Here is a 21922-nt window from a genome sequence, read left to right on the forward strand (position 1 = left end):
ACGAATGACAAGAATTTTCAAAGAAACTCAGGTATGTATTTGAACATTTCAGATGTCACATTTTCATTTAGTTTACATACAGTCCCCTTCCACAATCTCTTATCAAACTGAAAATACACTCGTACCATACCACTCTCTCACTGATATTGGCTTTTTGTGTTTGCCACGGTGTCACACAAATATTCACAGCTTGCAGTTGTTGGAGGTGAAGTGCAAAAACATCTCTGTGTCTAGTGGGGATACACTGACTAAGAGCGACACACAGAGGAATAAAACAGATGAATTTTACATCTCTAAAGACATCAGGCACAATGCACATGATCCCAGTGACACAACAACATGTGGGACCTGGAAAATTACAACAAAACAAAACTGTGGCTGCCACCTGCTGGCTAATAAATACATCATAAAGCATCTGATCTGAATGCTAATGAGACAAAATTAGTATTTTTTATTTCAGTTGTGCGCACATTATAGCTGTGATCATAAAACCCATAGAATATGAATCTATAAATACTTATAACAATCATTTAATATAAATTTTGATTATTTATAATACCTTGCAATGCAGGAATTGGTATTTTTCACTTCTATTTCTGTGTGTTTTTTATTTGGCAACATGAGCTGTTTCCTTACAGGTGTGTAGTCTAGCAGTAGTCGTTGTGGTGTTTGGTTTGGAGAGAAAATTACAGGAAAACTATCAGGTGTTGCTGGTCTGCAGCGGCCCGAGTATCCTCTCCTGGTTATGTTTGCGGAAAAAGGCTTTTCCAACCTCGTAAGTGCTGATCATGATGGCACAGGCCGGGGCCACTTTGATCAGTCTGGGAAGGAAACCTGGTGACAGAAAAGCGGAGTGATTATGTGCCATTGAACTGGTTGTAACTATAATGATTCACAAAATGTCACAAAAGAGTGTACCTGCAAACAGTCCACCAAAGCCGTCCTGTGCCACAATCCTGCGCATCACACTGAAGGTGGAGGAGGAGACCTGACTGGATACTGAGAAGGAAAAGACGGCATGAAATGATGTAAACAACCTCATTAGCAGATGTGTTTATTATTTATTTTATAATTAAATACATAATAATAACAATAAAGACTTAATACAATAATTACACTTCTTCGCTTGTAGCTCTCCCAACTCCACCTGCCTTCTCGTCTTGACAACATCAAACGGTAATGTTACAATGGATGCAAACTGAAAGAAATTAAAATATGTATTAATTACTATATTAATCATTTGATCACAGTTTACTTATGTATTGTGATATTCTCTGACAAGTTACTCAACATGCTCATCTACAGGTTGAAAAGCTGAACGCTGTGTAGATGCACTTACAGAGCCAGATGCCGCTCCAGATATGAAAACGATGGTAACAGTGGGTTCTCTGGTGTTGTATCGTTCACACAGCCAGCTCTTGCCCTTCTCATAGTTGTACCAGTACATGGCTGAGAAGGGCACGTCTCGGAGGAGCGTGGGCCCCAAACCCCGCCACAGAGACCTCCAGCCTTCTGACTGCACTGCGGAGCGGATGCAGTCAGTCAGCTCCTGGTACGACTGTTTTTGTGACTGCATCTTGGTACGGATCAGCTCCAGAGGGCTGATCACTGTTGCTGAACCCACTGATCAACAAAGAGAAAACAAAGAGAAAAGGTTCAAAACACAAACACATCTTCTCTTGCAAAAATCAGTCCAGAGAAAACACTCCAGGAAGCTTTTTTCAGTTTGATGGAGCATTTGAATTGAAAAGAGGAGTGTATCTTTATGAATTACCAAAAAGAAAAATGAAGTCATTCTCACAAACTGTGCTTTATTTATTTATTTTTTAAAACTCTCTTTTTAATAAATGTTCACAGGCTTTATTAAAAACAGAGGTGAACCAACTCTGGGTCAAAACTGAGGGTCGAGACTTTGCTTTCAAAATTAAATCTAGTGTAGGATGAAATTACATATACTCAGGGCTGCAGGGCAAAAAGTAAGGCTGGCTGCTCTCGAAAATTAATCTGGAAATTAAACCACCAGCATTATTAAAATACTGCAATAAGTTAACCAAGCGGAAATTAAGTCATGATAAAACTAAAGATGCTTTTCTTTTCATGTGTTTTTGTTAAAAAAAAGATATTTTCCCTTCTGCAAACAATATTTAAATGCAAACCATCATCACTAACTGATGTTGATGAAGCTTGTAACACCAGCCACAGATTCTTCCTTCAGTAATGCAACAGTAATGGGCTCACCTCTAGCGATAGCTCCGGCCAAAAGAGGAGCCTCCTGAGAGTAATCTCCCATTCTGACCCTCAGCGCTGCAAACAGCTGGTCGTAACATGTGAAGTAGATCACTGTGGCTGGGACTGCCATAACACTGGAGATAGAACATACAGAAAACATCACAATTATATCAAAAATATTCCAGGCAGGAAAAAAAGTCAACCACAAGAATAACACTAATGAAAGTTCCAATATGATAATACTTAACATAAATCAATCTTTGGTAAACAGCCTTCAAGAAAACCTTGGGTGATTTGCCACTAATTGGTACAACTTAAAACGAAAGCACCCTAAATGAGTGCATCAGCTACAGGCTAAACGACTGTTACACAACCACATTTGCACTATAACTGGGCTTTAAGAGGAGAACAATCAGAATGAAGTGCAACAAAGAGACATGGAAGACTTCACACTCACAGGGTTGGAGGAAGACCGCTCCATAATGCCTTCATTCCTTCACGGCGTACGATCTTGATGAAGGCATCCTGCAGAGATACAGAGTTACTAGGAAGACATGCTTTTTGGCAGCTTCTATCACAGTATGGCTGTGCAGCTCTACTTTACACACATACAAATCGACTCTGTCACTAATGCACAAAAACATGATAGAGAACTTATCTAAACCTTTATATTTCATTTTGGTAGACATTGAATGGTGACATGTAGGTGTGTGAAATATTTACCAGTGTGCCACTGAAGTGACCGGGGGCTTTGTACCAGGCCTTGGAGTTGCCGTTTTCACACACGCATATGTGGTCCATAAGCCCATTGCAGTAGACAAAGCATTTCCCTGAAAGATATTAATAAAAACACACGTCTGGTCATCTAACATTTACTTAATTAATAAACCTAACACTAGACTAACATGGTTCAAATTTATTATACCTTTAGGGAAGGGATTTTTCTGTGCTTGCAGTCTGATCTTCACAACGTCCAAAGGTGTGACTGAAAAAAAGGAAAACGTTGTCATGAGCCACTGCATATGACAAAGTAGATCTACTTTACCTATATAATACGCCAATGTTAGAGCATGTGTTTAGATGGTTAGTTAAGTATGTCAGGTGTGAGGTTAGGTAAAATGCAATGTGATAATATTCATAAATTTAAAACTTGATCCAGAGTAGTGACCCATCACAGTAAACGACAAGTGTGATAGTCTGATAGAGCAACAGAAACGGCTTTTTTAGAAAAGGCTACCACATGATCATTTTCACCATGTCCATGTTTTATTTTTATCTTCTGGGTTGGATGCAGATCAAGAGAGAAGCCTATTGTTTGTCAGCTGCCCCTTAAGTCTAACAATGTGGAGCTTCTGATAAGCATCTGAACACACCCCTTGGACAGACTTTTGAAACTGTTATCAGCTTTATTACCACCACAAAAACTGATGGTGTAAAAGGAACAGGACGTTCACTGTCGATTGTCCGAAGTACACTCATTTGACAGGTTATTCAGTGCATGTAGCTAAGACCAGTACAGTCTCAGACAATAGTCTTGAGCTAGGTGCACCTAATAAAGTAGAAAAACTGAGATGTCGGTTTCCATAATGTTGAGTAAAAAACAGTGACTACCTGGAAATAATGGTCAACAAATGATGTGCAATGAGAAATTGTTGCAGTAATGTTGCATCATATGAGCTAGAAGAAGTATAAACACCATTGAGTCTCTTTAAAACACCGCACATGATAGTCATTGTATCTCACCAAACAAAGATGTGAGGATGGCTCCGGAGCAGGACGCCACCATCTGTTGGAGTGGAGTAATGCCATTGCTGGCTGACGAAGTAGGACTCTGACCACTCATGCTGCCTCCTTTAAACACAGATATACAGTTCAACATTAGACATATTACAATCTGTATGTTATTATGTATAAGAGAACTTGCTTTGCTGAACGATGGCTTGTTTCGTCTGTTATCACAATATCATCCCAGGTGCCCTAACATTAACATTACACAGCTCTCAAGCTAACCTGAGTTAGCCAATTAGCTAGTTAGCTAACTTCGTACCTGCTAAAGCACCTCAGCATCAACGCAGTCTTCCGTGAACATACACATCCCTGTTCGGTATTTTACTTTCCCGAAATGATGACAGTTGCCACTGTCCTGGAGGCTCTATAAGAAAAACATAACTTAAACACGTGTGTACGTCCAGCGGCTGTAGGTTGTACGCTAGCTAGCTGCTCAGTTTACATCACAGCAAACATTACATGCTGATGTTACGTAATATCAATTTCAGCAGCACTTTCTTTAACTTTTCGGAATGTTACGTTACATTAAATGCAATAAGTATACAAAATAAAATCGCTTACACGTATAGTATTTAAAATGTTTTTGTAAATGAAGCCAATTCTGCGTCTTCTTTATTTTATTTATTTTTTAACAGCAGTGTGGAAACGTCACATTCAAACACAACCGGAGCGTTTACGTATGTCCGGGGTTGCCAGGTTCGAGGAGTTCACGTAAACGGATGTGACTTTAAACGCAGCAGTGATTACGCGGCCGGGAGTGTCAAACATGGCAACATAAAGTCCGTCCACCATTGGATTTAAAGCGGGAAACGGACGCTACGAGGAGTAAGCCGTGGTCTTAAAGTTTACTACAGCTGGCTGGACAGTTGTATCCGCCTGCCGATGGATGATCTTTGAAAACAAAAATACCAACACATCTTGTGACGCTTGTTAACACAGCTTACGGAATAATGTAACTTCAGTTGAACCAAGCAGCTAACCGACAGACTGTTGCTGAGGAAACGAGCCGCTGCACGGTAACGTTGACTACGCATTTAAAAGTTACCGACAGTTAAGTTTGTAATACGGGCGCACAGTCTCTGTTTACATTAATGATAATTACTCTTATATTATTATTTAGACACTTTGTCTGGGTTGCTCTTTGTCTTCTTTTGTAAATAATAAACGTCTTTGTTTACACACAGGGGACAGACGAGGACTTCCTGGGGCATGTTGACTCAGGACAAGAGGGCAAGAAAACATTTATTTCTCAATGAAAGAGAATAAAATGAAGCCAAAACGCAGCCAGAGGCACACAGGACCCAACTGGCAAGGTAATGTTGTTTATTGCCGTGTTATACTAGCATTTATTTTATTTGCTTAGCTTGTTTTGGTGTTTTTCCAGTCAAGTTTGTAACTTTGTAGTAAGCTAATTAACGGTTATTACGGTATATCACTAACATTATGACTGTTTTCTCGAAGACCTCTATATTCTGTTAAAGACTGCCTTTAATTGAAATCATATACAGTCAACTTTAACAGTTATTTATATGGCCAAAAGTATTAGCTTTATAATCTGTACAACATATACAGTCTTCCACCCTCAAACATTAGGTAAGGATAAGGAAAAACTTGATATAAAACTACTTTAACCGGAAAAAACTGAGGAACTTAAGGAAAAGCCACTTCCAGAATAGGCAGACATGCAATAGGTGTCATGTAAACAATAGACAGAAGTAGCTGTGATAGAGTCACAACACTTCAAAACAGGTGACAACATTTTCACACTTAGATTATACATAACATACAAGTTAGAATGATTAAAAACAAGCTGCTCTTTGTATTTCTGAAGCTACAACCCTTAAAATATTTGACTTGATAAACTGCTGATCAATCACTTCGATGAATGGATTAATTTGTGGTTGATCTCTTCATTGAGTAGTGACTACTTATTACATTCAGCTGAGATTACATCTGTATTGCCTCTCTTATCCTGTGACTCTGGTGATTGTCTTTCAGGGAAAGGTGTCAGTGCTGGGGACACGGCAACACTGAGCCAAGCTAAGCCAACCTCGCTCGTGCCCTCTCGTGCTCAAGTCAAACCTTTTGCTGGCAAAGTGTTTTACCTGGATCTGCCTTCAAACAGAATAGCAGAGACGTTGGAGAGAGACATCAAAGAGCTGGGAGGGGTGAGACAAAAACACATTTTCTCCAGTGTTATTTATTTTTAGCTTTCAAACCTCTGTAATTTCTCCTGCTTGACATGTACACGAAGTTACAGATTAATAACACATAATTACATATTTTCGACCAGAATACCTTCAATACCACAACATCCTCTCAGCCCTGAACACATTGGCTTCACCTGTACTCAGCTTTCTCCTTTGCATTTGATGAACACTGTCTCGTTTGTGTGGTAGCATAAATTCCCTATGAGCCAGCTCGCAGCCTTAGATCCTCGGGCGGGGCCCTTCTAATCGTTCCAAAGTCGAGGCTAAAAACCAAAGGTGATCGTGCCTTCACCATCAGGCCCCACTGATGCCCCTTTATAGACTTGCCTTCATGTGATGTCGTCCTTTTGCTTTTGCTCCTACCGTTTGAGTTTATTATATTAATTTATTTGTTTTGTTTATTTTACCTTTTTGATTTATTTCCATTTCTTTATTTTGCTTATTTTATTAATTACATTTTTTTTTCATTACTTCTGTTCTTCAGTTATTTGTTCCAAATTGTTTTAACTATAAATGCCATTTATTTATTTGTCCTCTGCAATTTTGCTTTGTTTTGTCAAAGCACTTTGTAAACTGTGTTTTTTTTTTTTTGATGATGATGATTTCAATAACACACAAGGAATATTGTTGAACTTTTTCAGTATTAGTAGGATTGTGACACCTGAAATTTGGTTTCAGATATTTGCAAAATGAGGTTTTTGTATACATCCATTGAACAAAACAAGCTGAGCTTTTCAAAAGTTTAATTTTGGCTAAATATCAGCAGAAGTACAAGAACTTTGCCCTGGCAAAATGTATATTTAATCCAGTCCAGAAATTATCTGGTTTAAAAGATTACAAATCTGACTCAGACATTCATTGCCAATCCTACAAAACACTATGAACAACCTCTCTGCAGTTGTTACTCATGAAGCGTTTGGTATAAAGCTTTCCCAAAAACTTTGTACTGTTTTTCTCGTGTTTGCCACTCAGACTGTTGAGAAGTTCTTCAGTAAGGAAATCAAGTATCTGGTGTCCAACAAGAGGGAGGCTCGATATGTGCATTGCCTCAGGCAGGACTCTCCTCTCCCAAGCCCAGAGTCTGGACAGAGTTCACCTCGCCCTCCTTCAAAGCCGCACCGGCCCTGCAGCAATGGGGAACGCATCAAAAGCAGGTCTCAGGGCCAAGCAGACACAGTGAGCTCACTTTTATTGTTTCAGCCGTAGTGCAGATATGTTTTTGGGTCAATCAATGCTGTTCCCTTCTAGATATATTTTACTATTAATGTCATATTTTCATTTTCTATTCCTGTTTTGCAGTTTGTAACAAGTCGAGGGAAGTCTTTGGTGGAGAGAGTGGTGAAAGAGCAGGTTTGTTAAGTCATCACTAATGAGTATAGCGAGGAGCTGTAATATTGGCTGTTGTTTTCTGTGCTAATACACACTTGTTTGTTTTTAGGAGAGGGTACAAATGAACAAGATCCTGTCAAATGCTCTGGAGTGGGGTGTGAAAATCCTCTACATAGATGGTATGTTGTAGAGGTTATATCTGTAGTGGTTTCTGTTCCATTACATCAACTGTATGTAGATTATTTTAATGTGTAATGAATAAACAATGACTCACTCTAATTGTATTTCTTTTATGGCACTTGCAGATATAATAGCATGTGTTAAGAAGAAAAAAAAGGTTGTCAGCAGCCAGTTTCCTGCTACCACCACTGTCAAATCAAGTGTAAGTTTACAGGTTAAAATTCTTAAATCCATTCTTTACTCATTTTATTGGATTGCAATGTTGAAAATGTTTTAAAATTATTATGTTTTGTTGTGTTTTTTTTTTCTTTCTGTCATTCTTTTTAGGTCAAAGCTGAGCCAGCAGCAAAACATTCAGGCTTTCAGAAATGCAAGGGTAATTTTCTCATCTATTACTAACCACATTTTCTGAGCTTCTAAATACATGCTCAAATTTAAATTAACCATCATTTATGTTTGTGCAGGGGGTCGGATCAGTAAACCGTTTATCAAGGTTGAGGATTCAAGCAGGTAAGAGGCAATATAGTTAAAAGAAGCTGAAATCTACCCTACTGTCTTTAAGTTGTTTACATCTTTCGACTATTAAATGTTTTCTCTTCATCAGACACTACCGTCCAATCTACCTCACTATGCCAAACATGCCTGAGTTCAACCTGAAGACCAGGGCTCCTCCCTGTAGTCCTTTCAATGTAGAGGACAAGGATCCTCTGGGGAACAAACAGCGGGGGAACAGGTATGGTGATTCTTCTCTGCTTAGCTAATTTAACCTGAGGACGGTGTTGCTTTCATGACTTACATTTCTAAACATATTCAAACATACATTTCATTCACTTGAAGTACCATATCCGACCTACATGCCCCATAAGGAGCTTCAAAGATAGTTTAACAAACTAAATTTTGCACCCAGCCCCTCATTGTTTATGGATATTCTGTTAAAAAGTTACTGCTATCAACTCATTATTTTGAGACAAACTCTCAACATTGTAGAAAATAAAGTAACTAAAAGTCTTAGCACTAGTAGTAAAGAATATATTTTTCACCAGTTACTGAACTGTGTTTGCACACTTACCAGTGTACAGATTAATCAGTAATTCAGTCTGACACATTTGGTATCAATTCTTTCCACCAATCAAGAATTTTAACCAGACTGTTTTCATCTTAGTGAAGAGCAAGCACACGGCCGAAAGAGGAACAGAGACAAGAAACGAGGCGGCTACTGCGAGTGCTGTATGATCAAATATGAGAACGTCACAACGGTGAGTTATCACACCTGTAAAGAAGAAAGTTAACAATACAATACCAACACCATGTATATTTTAGTTCCAGCCATTTACAAAATAAAAGTAAAGAAAAGTAGTGACAATATAAACATCAAAGTCACAGAACGCCCTTTTGTGTCTTGTATTTTGGAAGACCAAATGGAGGAGGCATTTTTAAACCCTTATTTGTTTAAATGTACCACAAATTTAATTTGAGTCATAGTGTGATAAAGTTTAACTGTTCAGTGAACGAAACAACTCTCTTGCTTTGTCGTTGTTTTTTTTTTTAACCCTAATTTATATACACGTCTAAAAACATTTTCAAATTCTAGATGTGATTTTGCTCAGCAGCTGGTAAATATGATAACATTATGAAGTGCTAGCCTTTAAATGCTAACGGTGAGTTATCACTAACAACAGAGTGACTTGTAAGATACAATTTATATGGTCCTGTGTAGTAGTTTCACTTTTAATTAGACTGAGTCTGGCTAACAATTAATTTCAACAACAAAAAAAACACAAGCTTTGTTTCAGACATAATAATGGAAACTGCTCAGAGTCTGTTTTCAGAATCAAGCTAACCTCAACAATGTTCAGTGATGTCATTCTCTCTGAACAGAAGCTTTTTCTTGTATTTATTTAGTTGCTCGTGCAATAGAGGAAGTTGTGTGCTCAGTATCCTGCACTGGACAGCTGCAATTATTAATTATTTAACTGGGTGATTTTTATTTTTGTTCAGCATCTTCAAAGTGAACGTCACAAGGCTTTCTCCAGGAGTGATGAATACTTGGTGGTGGACAAACTGGTTTCAACTCTACAATGCAACTTCATCCACATCAGAACTCAAGTTAAAAGGTAATTTGTCCCCATACATCAAAAACTTATAAACGTATTTTACCAAGAAGAAAACTAAATCTCCCTATTTTTTTTTTTCTCCATCAGACCAAAGTGTAGTGTTTCCTCACTTCTGATTGCTCCAGGACCATGTGGGAAAACTGAGCCAAGGCACAAGGGAGATCTCAACACCACAGAGATTATTAAAGAAGAGCAGAACTGGACTGTTGATGAGCACGAGGGATCTAATTCAGGACACACTTTAAAAAACAGATCAGTTCCTGCTGCTGCTCCTCCGATTCACAGAGATGGAGACAGGAGAAGCTATAACACTCACCCAGACAGATTCAAGCACAGATCTCTTGCACGTAAACGGCCGTGCAGACAAAATTCTTTGACCTCTTGCACTCAAAAAGCTCCTCAGGCCAAGCAGGAAACGGCTCCCTCTAGAGGCGAATTTGTTGCCTCTATTCCCTCCAAAACTACTCAGGTCGACCCTCTGGACCAACTAGCAACAGAAGACGTGGACAGCTCAACCTCTCACTTCCATAATATGAACGAACAGAATGAAGTTTCCTCAAAAAGCCTTATAACAAATCAACTAGAGGACTCTGATAAGAAACAGGATTCCTCAGTGTTTCAGGCTGTACAAGGCGGAAACATATTGCCAGACAAAATAACTGGAAACCTCTCAGAAAAGGAAGATACAAGCTTTCCTACCTTCTCTCCAGTTCGCAAAATAAATAGGAGGATCAGGGTTTATAAACGCAAAAGACGGAAAGTGGACACACGCGTTGAACATGTTAAGCAAAGGGACGTTCCTGACAACTCCATCCTGAGACTTTGGGAGCTTTTTCAGTCAAGTGACGACATGGATGTGGAATTTTTGGGGTTCGATGACTAGTGCGGGAAAAAGTGAACTAAAGGGATGAACTGCACTGTCATTGCCTTTTCCAATACATGAACTGTAACATTCTGTGCCATGGACTATGTTAGTCACTAGATTTTTCTTGTCTAGTTTATAGTAGGCAGAACGATCTAAAGTGTCTTATTTTGTTTCCTATGTTGTTTTATATCGGATGAAAGGCAGCTGCTGATGTTCTGTAGCATTTTGTTTACAGCATTGTTTTAAGATGTCAGACTTGAACGAGGTAAACCAGCGTACGATGACATTTATAAATGACTCAACTGTGGCTTTAAAATGACATTTTGCACATTCTGGTGTGCTGCAGAAATTGATTGAAAAACATTTATTTGGTTTTTAGATTCTAAACTCAACACTATGAACTGTCAAAATGGACTTATTCCCATGACCGTTGGTACAATCCACATCTTGGTTGCCCCAAATATTTCTATAACTCCTTTGTGAGGAGTACAAATTTAGTAATGTAGTTGCTTTTACCTGGATTCAACTGCTGTAGAAGTAGTTCAGCGTCTAAAATAACACACAGTAATTCATGTGTACTAGTTTTATATGTTGAAATGTCTTTGAAGCACAATGGACTGGGATAAAATGTCACCTAAAGATGACACCCAACACAAATCCCATCACAACATATCAAAGAAACAAAACTTAACTTCTGGTAGACAGTTGATTGTTGAGTTTATTCCCAGATCATCAGTTTACAGTCTCTGCATGCCGTCTCTTCAACTGAATACAGACTGTTCATTTAAAGGAGCATCATGTGGACAACAGGCAGCCTTAGTCACACAGTAATCTGATTAATTAAATCTTCCCAGACACGTGGAATGGATTATATATGTATATAAAATACATAGTGGTTGTATATGTGTGTTAATGTGAATGCTCTGCAGGTTGGGTGTGTGGTACTTGACATTATATATGACATTTTAGGATTCTTCCTAAGTGCACTTTTCATGACCTGACTTGTGCTTTTTTTCCTGATGCATTAGCTCAGCTTCTCCCTTTTTCCCTGCATTTAGTGCATTAGCATAGTGCCCTTGTTCTCCCTCATGCTCTCAAATGGATGCTCTGGGTCAAACGGGAGTCTCTGTGCCACTGGCATTAAGAAGAAGACGAGAGTAACGGTGTGTTCCAAGGTGCAAGAACAGAAATACTGCAAATAAAAAGGCAACACTGAAAGCTGAAATTACCGTCATTATTGCTTCTTTTGTACAGATTGTTACCTTAATGTGCTTTAATGATCGCAGAGCACAAACTGTACCTGCCTCATACGAGCCAAGCATGCACATCTATTATCTGTACCCGTTTATGTTTCTGCAGGAGTCTATATGGAAGATATCTACAAAAAAAATAATATCTCCAGACTTCATATAACATAGTGCCAGATTGTGTTGAGCTCATGCCTCAGAGCTGTATCAGCTCCTTGAGTAAACAATCGTTATGTGTCTGGAAAAAAAAGAAAATTCATTCTCATCAGCTCATTAATTCTGTAAGATTTGCTGTGCGGCTCTGGGGCAAATTCACACCAGGTTTAAAGCATCTGCTGTGTGCTTACATAAACACTTGTGTAGGTCTAGTGTTAAAGGAACAGTTCACCCAAAACTGAAAATTCAAGTCAGGTGAGGTTTCTTTGTCCACAAAACCTTTCTGGAGCTTCACAGCAAAACAGCGTTGCAGCATTCTCTTAAACAACTGAAGTAGCTGGAGACTTGTTTTAAAATGTAAAACTGTTGTTGTGCTGTCTTGCCGTGGAGCTCCAGAAATGTTTTGTGGACTACAGAACCTCACCTGACTTTCCATCAGGATGGTGGTGAGAAGATAATGACTGAATCTTCATTTTTGGGAGAACTTATCCTTTAAAGAAAACATTCAATATTTTGTTCCTGCTGCCCCTGTCAGCAGTTTAAAGGTTTTGAGGATGCATGGACACATTTATAGGAGATAAACATGTCAAAGATATGAATTAAACGCCTCCATATGCAGGTGGGAAACAGCTATTTGACATGTTTGTATTTGTTTTGGCAAAAAAAAGCAGAAAAATAAGCCACAAAAACAACAACACAACACACACAGAGGGCTTCATGCATTTTCCCATGGCTGTTTAGAGCCCTGGCAGCTGATGGAGTGACTCATGGTGGTAAAAACAGGCAGAATTGGGCAGGAATGGCGCTCCTGCAGCACTTTAACATGGAGGAGCGATGAGGAGGCGGGTGTTGATCCCATCCCCGTCGGTCCAGTCGGCTGAACGCCGGGCCCGCAGCTTTTCTCCAGCCCGTCTCCACTCCTCGCTCATATTTATGCATTAGGCGTTTCTGCAGTGAGCCGCTGGATATTGATGTGTTTTAAGGAGGCGTCCCCCAGTCCTCTCCTCCCCTCCATCCATCCCTGCCTCCCTCCCTCCCTCTCTCTCACTCTCCTCCCTGCCTCCTCCGTGCTGCTCATCCGCGGGGTCTCGGTGCGCTCAGACGCGCTCGGCGTTCAGACTCGTAAAGACCCCCCGATGGCCCCCAACCAGAGGGACTGCGCTATCCAGACGACCAGCCCCGGCTTCAAGCTCCCCTAGCGAAGGCAGGACGCCGAGAGCCTGCTCCTGGACTACCGCATTGTTTTATAATTCCCAACCAGAGAGAGAGAAAGGTGGTGATGATGCGCCCGCGATGGTGGATTTCCCTTTTGTGCGTCTTTGGATTGATGCACGTCGGTCACCAGAGCAGCCCCGATGTCCAAAATGGTAACTGATGCTATTTTCAGAGATTAAATCAATTATTATAAGCGTTAAATCATCATAAACAGGCCTGTGTTTATTATTATTTTATTTTTTTTGATCCCACCTTCGGCTTTTTCATGATCTCCACCTAATATATGCATGTAGCCTGTAGCTGTTTCATCTTATCAAAGGAGGAAAAGGGTCCAATCGACATTTCAGATGGCGGTTGTTTTTGTGATGAATGTGTCTGTGCATCACCTGCCGCACGGACAGACAGACAGGCGGGTACTGAAGTCGGTGTTTTCCTCTTCTGTGCAGGAGACGCCTTGTCGAGCTTGAAGGCTCTTCGTGATGCAGGCAGGTTCGTCGGGAAGGAGGACACGGTGCCTCTCCGCCTGCTCTACAGCAGCCACAGCCACAGCCAGATCACGCAGGACGGGCTCAGCACCAGGGTGAAAGCCAGCTCCGGCTCCACACAGGTACACGGTGTCTTCAGTGTTAGTGTCAGGATGGATGGAGAGGGGAGGGGGGGTGGTGTCTACTGTGTGCAGGCAGGAGAGATGCCTTCAGGAGACACCTCTTCTGTTTCCTGCGTGTTTATGTTTGCATTGATTCATCTCCTCCTCTGCCCTTGTCCTCAGAGGGGAGATGAATCATTAGTTCATTTGCAAACAAAACAGAAGAAGCCCTGAAACATTTAGGCCGCATTAATGAGACAGTGTGCAGGTGCTATGTGGGTCATCAGTGCCTGCATGTGCAAAAAAACAAACAAAAGCAAAACAAAAGAAAGCAGACCACTGCATGTGAACCGATGCATCATATTCAGCTTTGTGGTGTTTACTCTGTCCACGCTGCACATTTAGGGACATCATCAGCTGTAGTCAGCGGGCCAACAGGGTGATTAATAATTTAGTGATAACTTGCATCTTGTCTGTCCAGCTGGGATGCTGTCGTCCCAGCAGCTGCTTCACCTACACCAGCTCATCTCTCACATCCCAATTCAAGAAGCACTTTTATTCATGAATGAAAGTGACCAGAAGCTGATATGTGATATACCTGAGTGGACGAGAAATTCACTGTGTTTAAGGTGATTTAGAAAAAGTGTTTGCCATGACATCGTTTGTCCACCAGAGGGAACGGAGAAGTTAAGGGAATTTTGGGTATTTTTAAACCTGGGCCTTATATTTACATGTTTGGGTGTGTAAATGATTCATGCTTACCGAATGTTTCAGATCGACTCAGCTGGTAGTCGCAACACGGTTGCAATGTTTGCAATGTAATCCTTTATGTTAAAGTTGTGTCCACTGAGAGTGCTTGATTATAGAAGCTGTTTATACGGAGATTAAATAATAAGATCCTTTTTTGTACCCAGAAACTCGTTTAAGGAGAATTCTTATGTTGAAATCTCACGAGAGGAGAGTTGTTACAGGAAGATGACGGTATAGAAATGTAAGTCAGAGAGTCGGAGGGCGGTGTTTTGAGTTCTCCTCCAGGAACTGCCAGCAGTTTCTTTCCAAAGTCATCGCTGATGCTGATTTTGACAATCTTAGGTGAGGCAACAGCTCTCACCTCGCAAGACTTCAGAGCAAGACTTCTCTCCAAGAGTGAGACGTGTACTTCTGGTTGCAAAAAGGATCTTATTATTTATCAAAAAGGGCAATCTACGTGGGAATTGTCTCTATAATGTTGTCAGACACTTAAAAACAAACCTCAGCGTGTCAGCAGCAAAAACAATCACTGTAAGTGGATTTAACTTTGAATGTCGGGGTTGCCCCAAAGGATCACACTGCAGCCCTCGCAGCTGTGTCATGGCTGCCAGCTGAGGCGATCTACTGAGTGTGGATCATTTACACACCATAACATGTAAATAGCACAACTAGTTGGCAAAACCTCCACAGTGAACCCTTAAATGTCCAGCTTTGGTACATATGGTTGTTTAATAGGGCCGCAACTAACATTCATTATTATTGTTGATGAATTAGTTAATCATGTTCAAGTGACCTCTTGAAATTATTTGTTTCGTCCAACCAACAGTCCAACAGTTCATTCACTATAATGAATGACAAAATCTGCAAATCCTTAAATTTAAGGGGCTGGAACCAGGAAATGTTCATCTGATATATGATATATATACATCATTAGCGGATTCTGTTAGCTCTCAAATATCAATATCTTTAGATTTACTGTGATAATCTCCAGGAAATGTTTCTGAAGACGGGCTGATCCCCAAGATAATTAATACATTTCAATCAGAATATAAATATGTAAACAGTTATTTAATATTATTTTGTACTGTTGCCAGTGTTTGGATGTCAGCGCACTTCTGTAACCAATCAAAACACTGTAGACTTGTAGGTGAAGTCGGCTACGCACAGGCTAAACTTTGTTCTGTAGCGTGTTAGCCTGGACCACCCACCAAATCCATCATGTGACACAATTATGCAGAAAGCTGTTGGCAGTTATCTGAAACCTTCGGGGACGACAGTATTATTTGACGAGGAAGCCGACCAGAGCCGCTCGGTCCGATACAGTACAATAATAATCATAATCACTGACTCAGTTCAGTGAAGCATCATGTCTGCTGGGTTCATTTCAAGAGACGAGTCAATTAGCATTGTGCAAACCTGTCATGCGTTTTTAATTTGTGCGGCTTAGCCTCGTGTAGGCTAGTTTCTGTCCAGGGCTCTCAGAGAGTGGAGAGGGCTACAGATGGTAGCATGCAGGGAGGCGCTAACCCTTTGTCTTCCTCACACCTCAGACAGAGCTGCAGCCCGATGGGTAAACAAGCTAACAGGAACCATCTGCCATCAGATATCATTTTAATAATTCCCTTTTTTGAAGCTGATGCTAATCTCCATCACTGGGTTTGTCATGTATCACCAACTGGATTTTAAAGCCGTGCAGATGAAGGGAGGAACTTTAACTTTCAACACACATTCATAAGAAGATTTGCTCAAAGTACTTCACATCATGGCTGAAGCCTCGTATTCTCATGAGTCATTTCTGTGTAATTCCTGAGTTTTACAGCTCACGAACTGACTTTATTTTGCTCTGTCTGAAAAATGGATCGTGTCAGCTCGCGGTGATCAAAATAACTCGCACGCAGGCAATCGTTAACGGCCTCAAAGTTGTAATGAAGCCATAAAATATACATTACATGTGAGGAACAGATACAGGATAGGAGGAGGAGGACGAGCAGGCAGGCGCTGGTTATCTTCTGATTTGATGTTTCATGTTCCGACTCTCTTTTTCTCTCCAGAGAGTTGAATCTGCTCTGCCGTGATGTCACTTTGCACGAGGTTTGATCAGTTATTGGCTGTTTTTAGATCAACAGCCTAAAAACAAATCCGTCAAATACTTCTGAGGATGTGTGACACGCGAGAGGTTATTTATAGACTTCTGTTGCGTTGCCTATTTTCAGTCTCAGACACAAACAGCTCCAGTGATGAATGAGCGGTGGGGAGTTCAGCAAAGTGCTCGTGTGTTGTTTTGGTGGAAAAAACAAAAACGCTTTGAGTGGAATCAGTCTTGAGCGTGTGTGTGTGTGTGTGTGTGTGTGTGTGTGTGTGTGTGTGTGTGTGTGTGTGTGTGTGTGTGCAGTGGATTGATAGCACTTACAGTCATACTTGGATGGTCGTGAGTGGAAAGTCAGACTTGCTATAACGCGGAAATCAATGCCAGGAGAGTCAGCGGTGGCCTCAGAACACCGGCCCGGCTCAGTCGAGCTGGGATGTGCTTTCATTAAACACAATTACTGGTACCTCCTCCCATCATGGATCCAGTCTGCCAGATTAGATTTCATCACAAAGTGTGCTATGGAAAGGGATTGCCCTTTGTACTCGCTCACACACACACACACACACACACACTTATCCGCTCATATATGCATAGGACACACTCCTCCAAACAATAGAGTCTGTGGCCAGTGGGGACCTCACAGGCAAAGGTCATCCTTGGGTGAGCTCAGGGGCACCTCCTCAAACGGAAACAAAAAAAAACCACACCCACCCCTCCTCCCCTCGTTGTCATGCAGTGTCCGGTCCGTAATGAAGGTAGCCCGTGGGCCGAGCCTGAGGGGGAGGGTGAGCTGTGTGTTTTTAGCTCAGCTCTGGGACTCTCCTGAACCTGCACAGGAATGATTGTGGGGAGTTCTCATTGACCCGAGGGTGTGTAATGAAGCCATATGTGCCCAGAGCTGGAAAATGAATCATGCACCCGCATCCCCCTCAAATCAATCAGCCAGTCAGAGAAGAAAGAGGGCGAATTTCTGTGTTTGTGCGCAGTCGTATCATTTCTACCAGCAAATGCGCGGTTCAGTTTGGGTTTAAGGATTTCAGTGAATCCTTGTCTTTGTGCGACTGTTACAAAAGCAGTCTGGTAAACATAGAAATGAACAGTCATTGAGGTAAAAGTACATTATGTTGCCCACGTGCATGTGTGTACTGAACGTGTGTGTGTTACATAAACTGTATTTCTGATTTGTCGCTCGTCAGATCCTTTCCAAGAAATTAAAATTCAGCAGAAGACAGGCCGTGATGGCTCAACGAAAACAGTCTTATTCTTACTGCTGATTGATGCTCGGAAAGACAAAGCAGCCATCCATCAATGTCGATGAGAATTGATCCTTGCATATGAAAATGAACTGATCCATGAATATGATAATGGCTGCCGTTAGTTATAGTAGGCTAAATAACCCATCTTCTCTGCCTTTTTAGGTGAACCATGTGGCCCAAGCCAGCTTTCAAGTAGAAGCTTTTGGAAGAAAATTCATCTTGGATGTGGAACTGAATCAGTGAGTATTATGTTATTAAACCTTTCTGTCTGGCTAGCTAGCTAATATCTGTCTTCATATCTGAATGTTTGTCCAGCTTTCTTTCTTTCTGCCTGGCTCGCTGCTAGACATACAGATAGCTAACAGATATGTGTGTTTGTCTGACGAACAAGCTAATATGTATCTCTGTCTGGCTTTCTGGATAACTGTTTCCCTGGGTATCTAGCTAACTGTTAACTGTTGTCTGATTAGCTAGCTGATATCTGACTTTTTATGTTGCCTGTCTATCTCTCTATCTTTTCTGCCTGGCTATCTATTAGACACACAAATAGCTAATAGATATTTGTGTGTCTAATGCTAGCAAGCTATCTGTCTTTCTGGATATACATCTGTCTGGCTATCCAGGTATCTGTTTGTCTGGCTAACAACCTAATAAGTATACATCTGTCTGGTTAGCTAGCTATTTGTCTGTATCTGATTATCTGGCGAGAAGCTAATAGCTATCCGACTGTCTGGATATCTATCTATCTGTCAATCTGGCTATCTGTATGAAAAACTAGCTAATAACGCTAGGCCTATTTTTTTGTCACTTTGTCTATCTCTTTGTTGGGCTAACTAGAAAATAGATATCTGTCTGTCAATCTTTAGCGTGTCTGGCTGTCAAACAAGGCTATATGTGTTTGAGTTGATGTCTTTATTGTAACATAGTTGTGTTATTCGCTGTTGGCTTAGCAATATTGTGACAATTACAATATCTTGTGATGTCTTGCATACATGAAGGTGGATTCATTTTTGACTCAAATGCTCACAAAATGACTCAACTGCTTGTTGAAATGATCCCAGTAGGAGTGATTTGTCAGTCTCGGGCCTAAACAACATCTTTGAGTAGAAATTCACATTATGTTCCTGTTCAGTGTAAATCCCCGAGCACATATTGCACATTATTATTGTGCTGACTCCAGTATGTTAACTGAAGTTGGTCATTGTCGAACTGCTGGACAGAAGTAATATTTTCCTGCCCTCTCAGTGCTGTTTATTGCCTGTTTTTGGGAACACGCTCTCAGGACATAAATATGTAATGTTGGTGTGTGCTGAAGTGAAGTGGGCCATTGTATGAAAGAATGTATATGCATCTATGTGTGTGTGTGTGTGTGTGTGTGATTTAGAGGTCCATCATAATAGGAAGTGATTTACGGTAAAGGCTGGAGCACTGCCCCGTCAGACACTGATATTGATCACAGTGCTGCTGATGGAAAGCGAGCAACTCTTCTCTCTTCCTCTGACTCCATCTCTCATCCACCCCATACACTTTTTATAAAACATCCTTTTTGGCATCCTATCATATATCCTATCCTGTACATCCTTTCTAAACCTTTCCTCTGTTTTGCTTCTGTTTGCCTCATTTGGCCCCAAAGCAGAAACCCTGTGAACTTGGCACACACACACGACCTGATGCTGCCTGCTCATCACAGTGGAAGTCAAACCTTACATCACAGGAGTTCCCAGGCTTAGAGGATATTTTCCTGTAAAGCTCGCAGGTCACAGCATGATGCAAAAACCAGTCATGGATATGATATTGCCGCCTGCACTTAAACAAATGCACGCACGCACATACATGCACAAGTTGTCACACGTGCAGTCGTGCACATATACTTTCATCAGCACTTTGATTTGATGCAGGGTCATTATTTATCCGTGTGACATTGTGTGCTTACAGCGTCTTTTATCATAATTTCTTGACTGGATGTGGGTACAGGAAGTCCGTCAGAACATCGGCTGAGAGGAAACACTTAAGTGAAGTCCTGTTTTTAGCTTTTCAGAGAGTGAATTAGTGTCCAAGCAGACAGCTCCGGGCAACAGTTTGACGTGTGGTTCTGAATAAGAATGAGAGACTCAGATCAGCGTTGTACTGTGTGACTTTCATCTGTTTTCTCTAAAAAAAATCTTGTATTATTTGTCGGGCTGTGAGTCAGCCAGCCAATACAAAAAACAGCACTATTTTGTTAATCAATTAATCTTTAATTTGATTTTCAAACAAGAATAACAAACCTTTTCTAGTTCTAGTTTGTCAGTTGTGCGGATTCGCAGCTTTTCTTTGTTTTATTTCATCATAAACTCAATATGTTTCAGTTTTCAACTGTATGTTGGGATAAACAAGCAATTTGATCCCTCGAGCTCGAGGAAATTGTGATTTTACATAATTTTACAGCCAACATAGTTTAGTAATGAAGCGATTACTTGAGTAATTGAGTCGTCAGGTGATCTAAAATGATTTCTTTCATCAAGTCATTTATTTATCAAGCAAAAAGGCCCCAAATGTTTTGGTGCCAGCGTCTCAAAGGTGAGGATTTGGTGTTTTTGTTTGTTTTATGTAAATGCAACTTGAATATCTTTGAGTTTTGGACTTTGATTAATGGCTTTTTCTGGCATTTAAATGACAAAATGATGAGCTGATAATGAAAATGGTGATCGGTATTGTTAAAGTTGGCGTAATGGCTATAGTTTTTTCCATCTTCGTCCCAGTTTCCTGTCCTTACAGGGGCAGATCTCAAGTTTCCTCCTCATGGTGCCCTCTTCTCTCCTCATCACCATCCTCTACCACACTCCTCTGTGAACTGATCCCCCCGCTTGACAGCCACAATGATTTTGTTTACAGATAGCTTTCATGCCAGACAGAATAAATCCAGTTGATGTGTGTGTGGGTGCAGAAGTGGGAGGTATTTTAGCTGAATGGGCCAACATTGTTTTTTGGCTCCCAGTAACAAAACCTAGTTCTCTCATTTTTGATCAATGGGCGACTCTCTTGCTGTGCATTTTTTGGTGTTTAATTGTTGCCATGAGCAAACAAGAAAGATGTGTTTTTCAGCGTTAGCTGTCGGCTCAGTCTCGAGTGCTACAGTATGTATCATAATTATCACTGTGTTTGGGGGTCCCTCTCAGAGTCTTTGCCTTGAGCCTGTTTGGCCTCAGACTGTGAATAATAGGAGTGTAGGCGTTTTGTTATAAAGTCATATGTCTTGTGAAATGGTGTGTGGGGTTTGGACACATGTTGGCTGTTATATGCAAATTTTTCAGTTGAGTGCTTTTACTTTCAGATGTGAAAATTTGACTTGATATGTGTTGGCACATTTGCTAGCATTGGTAGCAGCGTGGCTCTGTGGATCTGTAAGACAGATCTTTTGTCCACACCGAGTAACATATCTTAAAAGCTGGTGATTGATTGTCATGAAATTGTGCGCAGACATTCATGATCTCGGGACGATGATTCTTCTGACTTTAGTGATCACCTGCCTTTTCATATAGCACCATGATGAGGGGAAATTTTCTGTCTCTTCACCTGAAAAACTAATGATCTTATCACCAGCCTCAGTTATATTTTGTTCTTAGTGCTAATTTGCAAATGTAAACATGCCAACACGCTAAATTAAGATCATAAACATGACTCCCAGAGACGCCCAGTCTGTATTTTCACCTGATGATATATTACAGCTAGGAAAAATTTATTTTTCAAGCGTTCACATCAAGTGTTGGACGACCACGACCTCTGAAGCCTCAAGTTTGGTATTATGGCCGTTTACCATCTTAGTTTTTTGGAGCAGAAGTGTCCATATTTGAGAGGGTAAAGCTGGGGAGGATAGGAAGTAGGGTCATTTTCTCATAAGCTTACATGCAATTGTACTTCTTTTTGAA

The 21922-nt window shown here is 40.7% G+C and overlaps 3 protein-coding genes across 3 annotated transcripts in view; 2 read left to right on the forward strand and 1 right to left on the reverse strand.

The window, feature by feature from the left end:
- Nucleotides 1–14: 14 nt before the first annotated feature.
- On the reverse strand, nt 15–4461 carry slc25a40 (solute carrier family 25 member 40). Its single transcript, XM_073484872.1, has 10 exons — nt 4277–4461; nt 3973–4080; nt 3155–3214; nt 2953–3059; nt 2687–2754; nt 2239–2363; nt 1340–1623; nt 1117–1198; nt 919–999; nt 15–834 (listed from the first exon to the last, which is right to left on the reverse strand). Exons 2-10 carry the CDS (start codon nt 4070–4072, stop codon nt 701–703), a joined length of 1041 nt encoding a protein of 346 aa, XP_073340973.1. The 5' UTR covers nt 4073–4080; nt 4277–4461; the 3' UTR covers nt 15–700.
- Nucleotides 4462–4810: 349 nt separating this feature from the next.
- dbf4 (DBF4-CDC7 kinase regulatory subunit) lies at nt 4811–11709 on the forward strand. The gene is made up of 13 exons (XM_073484868.1): nt 4811–5033; nt 5202–5330; nt 6016–6185; nt 7200–7403; nt 7527–7577; nt 7666–7735; nt 7862–7938; nt 8064–8112; nt 8201–8246; nt 8341–8469; nt 8899–8992; nt 9735–9850; nt 9938–11709. Exons 2-13 carry the CDS (start codon nt 5270–5272, stop codon nt 10731–10733), a joined length of 1863 nt encoding a protein of 620 aa, XP_073340969.1. The 5' UTR covers nt 4811–5033; nt 5202–5269; the 3' UTR covers nt 10734–11709.
- Nucleotides 11710–13400: 1691 nt separating this feature from the next.
- adam22 (ADAM metallopeptidase domain 22) overlaps nt 13401–21922 on the forward strand; it is a 66095-nt gene continuing 57573 nt past the window's right edge. Inside the window, exons 1-3 of the mRNA XM_073485531.1 lie at nt 13401–13485; nt 13780–13940; nt 18177–18253. Coding sequence (XP_073341632.1) covers nt 13401–13485; nt 13780–13940; nt 18177–18253 — 323 coding nt within the window. The remainder of the gene's footprint in view (nt 13486–13779; nt 13941–18176; nt 18254–21922) is intronic.

The sequence above is a fragment of the Pagrus major genome, chromosome 17 (genome assembly GCF_040436345.1).
Source record: "Pagrus major chromosome 17, Pma_NU_1.0".
Lineage (NCBI taxonomy): Eukaryota > Metazoa > Chordata > Actinopteri > Spariformes > Sparidae > Pagrus > Pagrus major.

Bases quoted from the DNA above. Each gene is read 5' to 3' on its own strand.
- slc25a40 (XM_073484872.1), bottom strand. From the start codon at position 4,072: ATGAGTGGTCAGAGTCCTACTTCGTCAGCCAGCAATGGCATTACTCCA. The intron at 2,755-2,952 runs GTAAATATTTCA...GTATCTCTGCAG, and splicing joins GTCACTTCAGTGGCACACTG to GATGCCTTCATCAAGATCGT. The intron at 2,364-2,686 runs GTGAGTGTGAAG...TTCTATCTCCAG, and splicing joins AGCGGTCTTCCTCCAACCCT to TGTTATGGCAGTCCCAGCCA.
- dbf4 (XM_073484868.1), top strand. From the start codon at position 5,270: ATGAAAGAGAATAAAATGAAGCCAAAACGCAGCCAGAGGCACACAGGA. The intron at 5,331-6,015 runs GTAATGTTGTTT...ATTGTCTTTCAG, and splicing joins CACAGGACCCAACTGGCAAG to GGAAAGGTGTCAGTGCTGGG. The intron at 7,736-7,861 runs GTATGTTGTAGA...TGGCACTTGCAG, and splicing joins GAAAATCCTCTACATAGATG to ATATAATAGCATGTGTTAAG.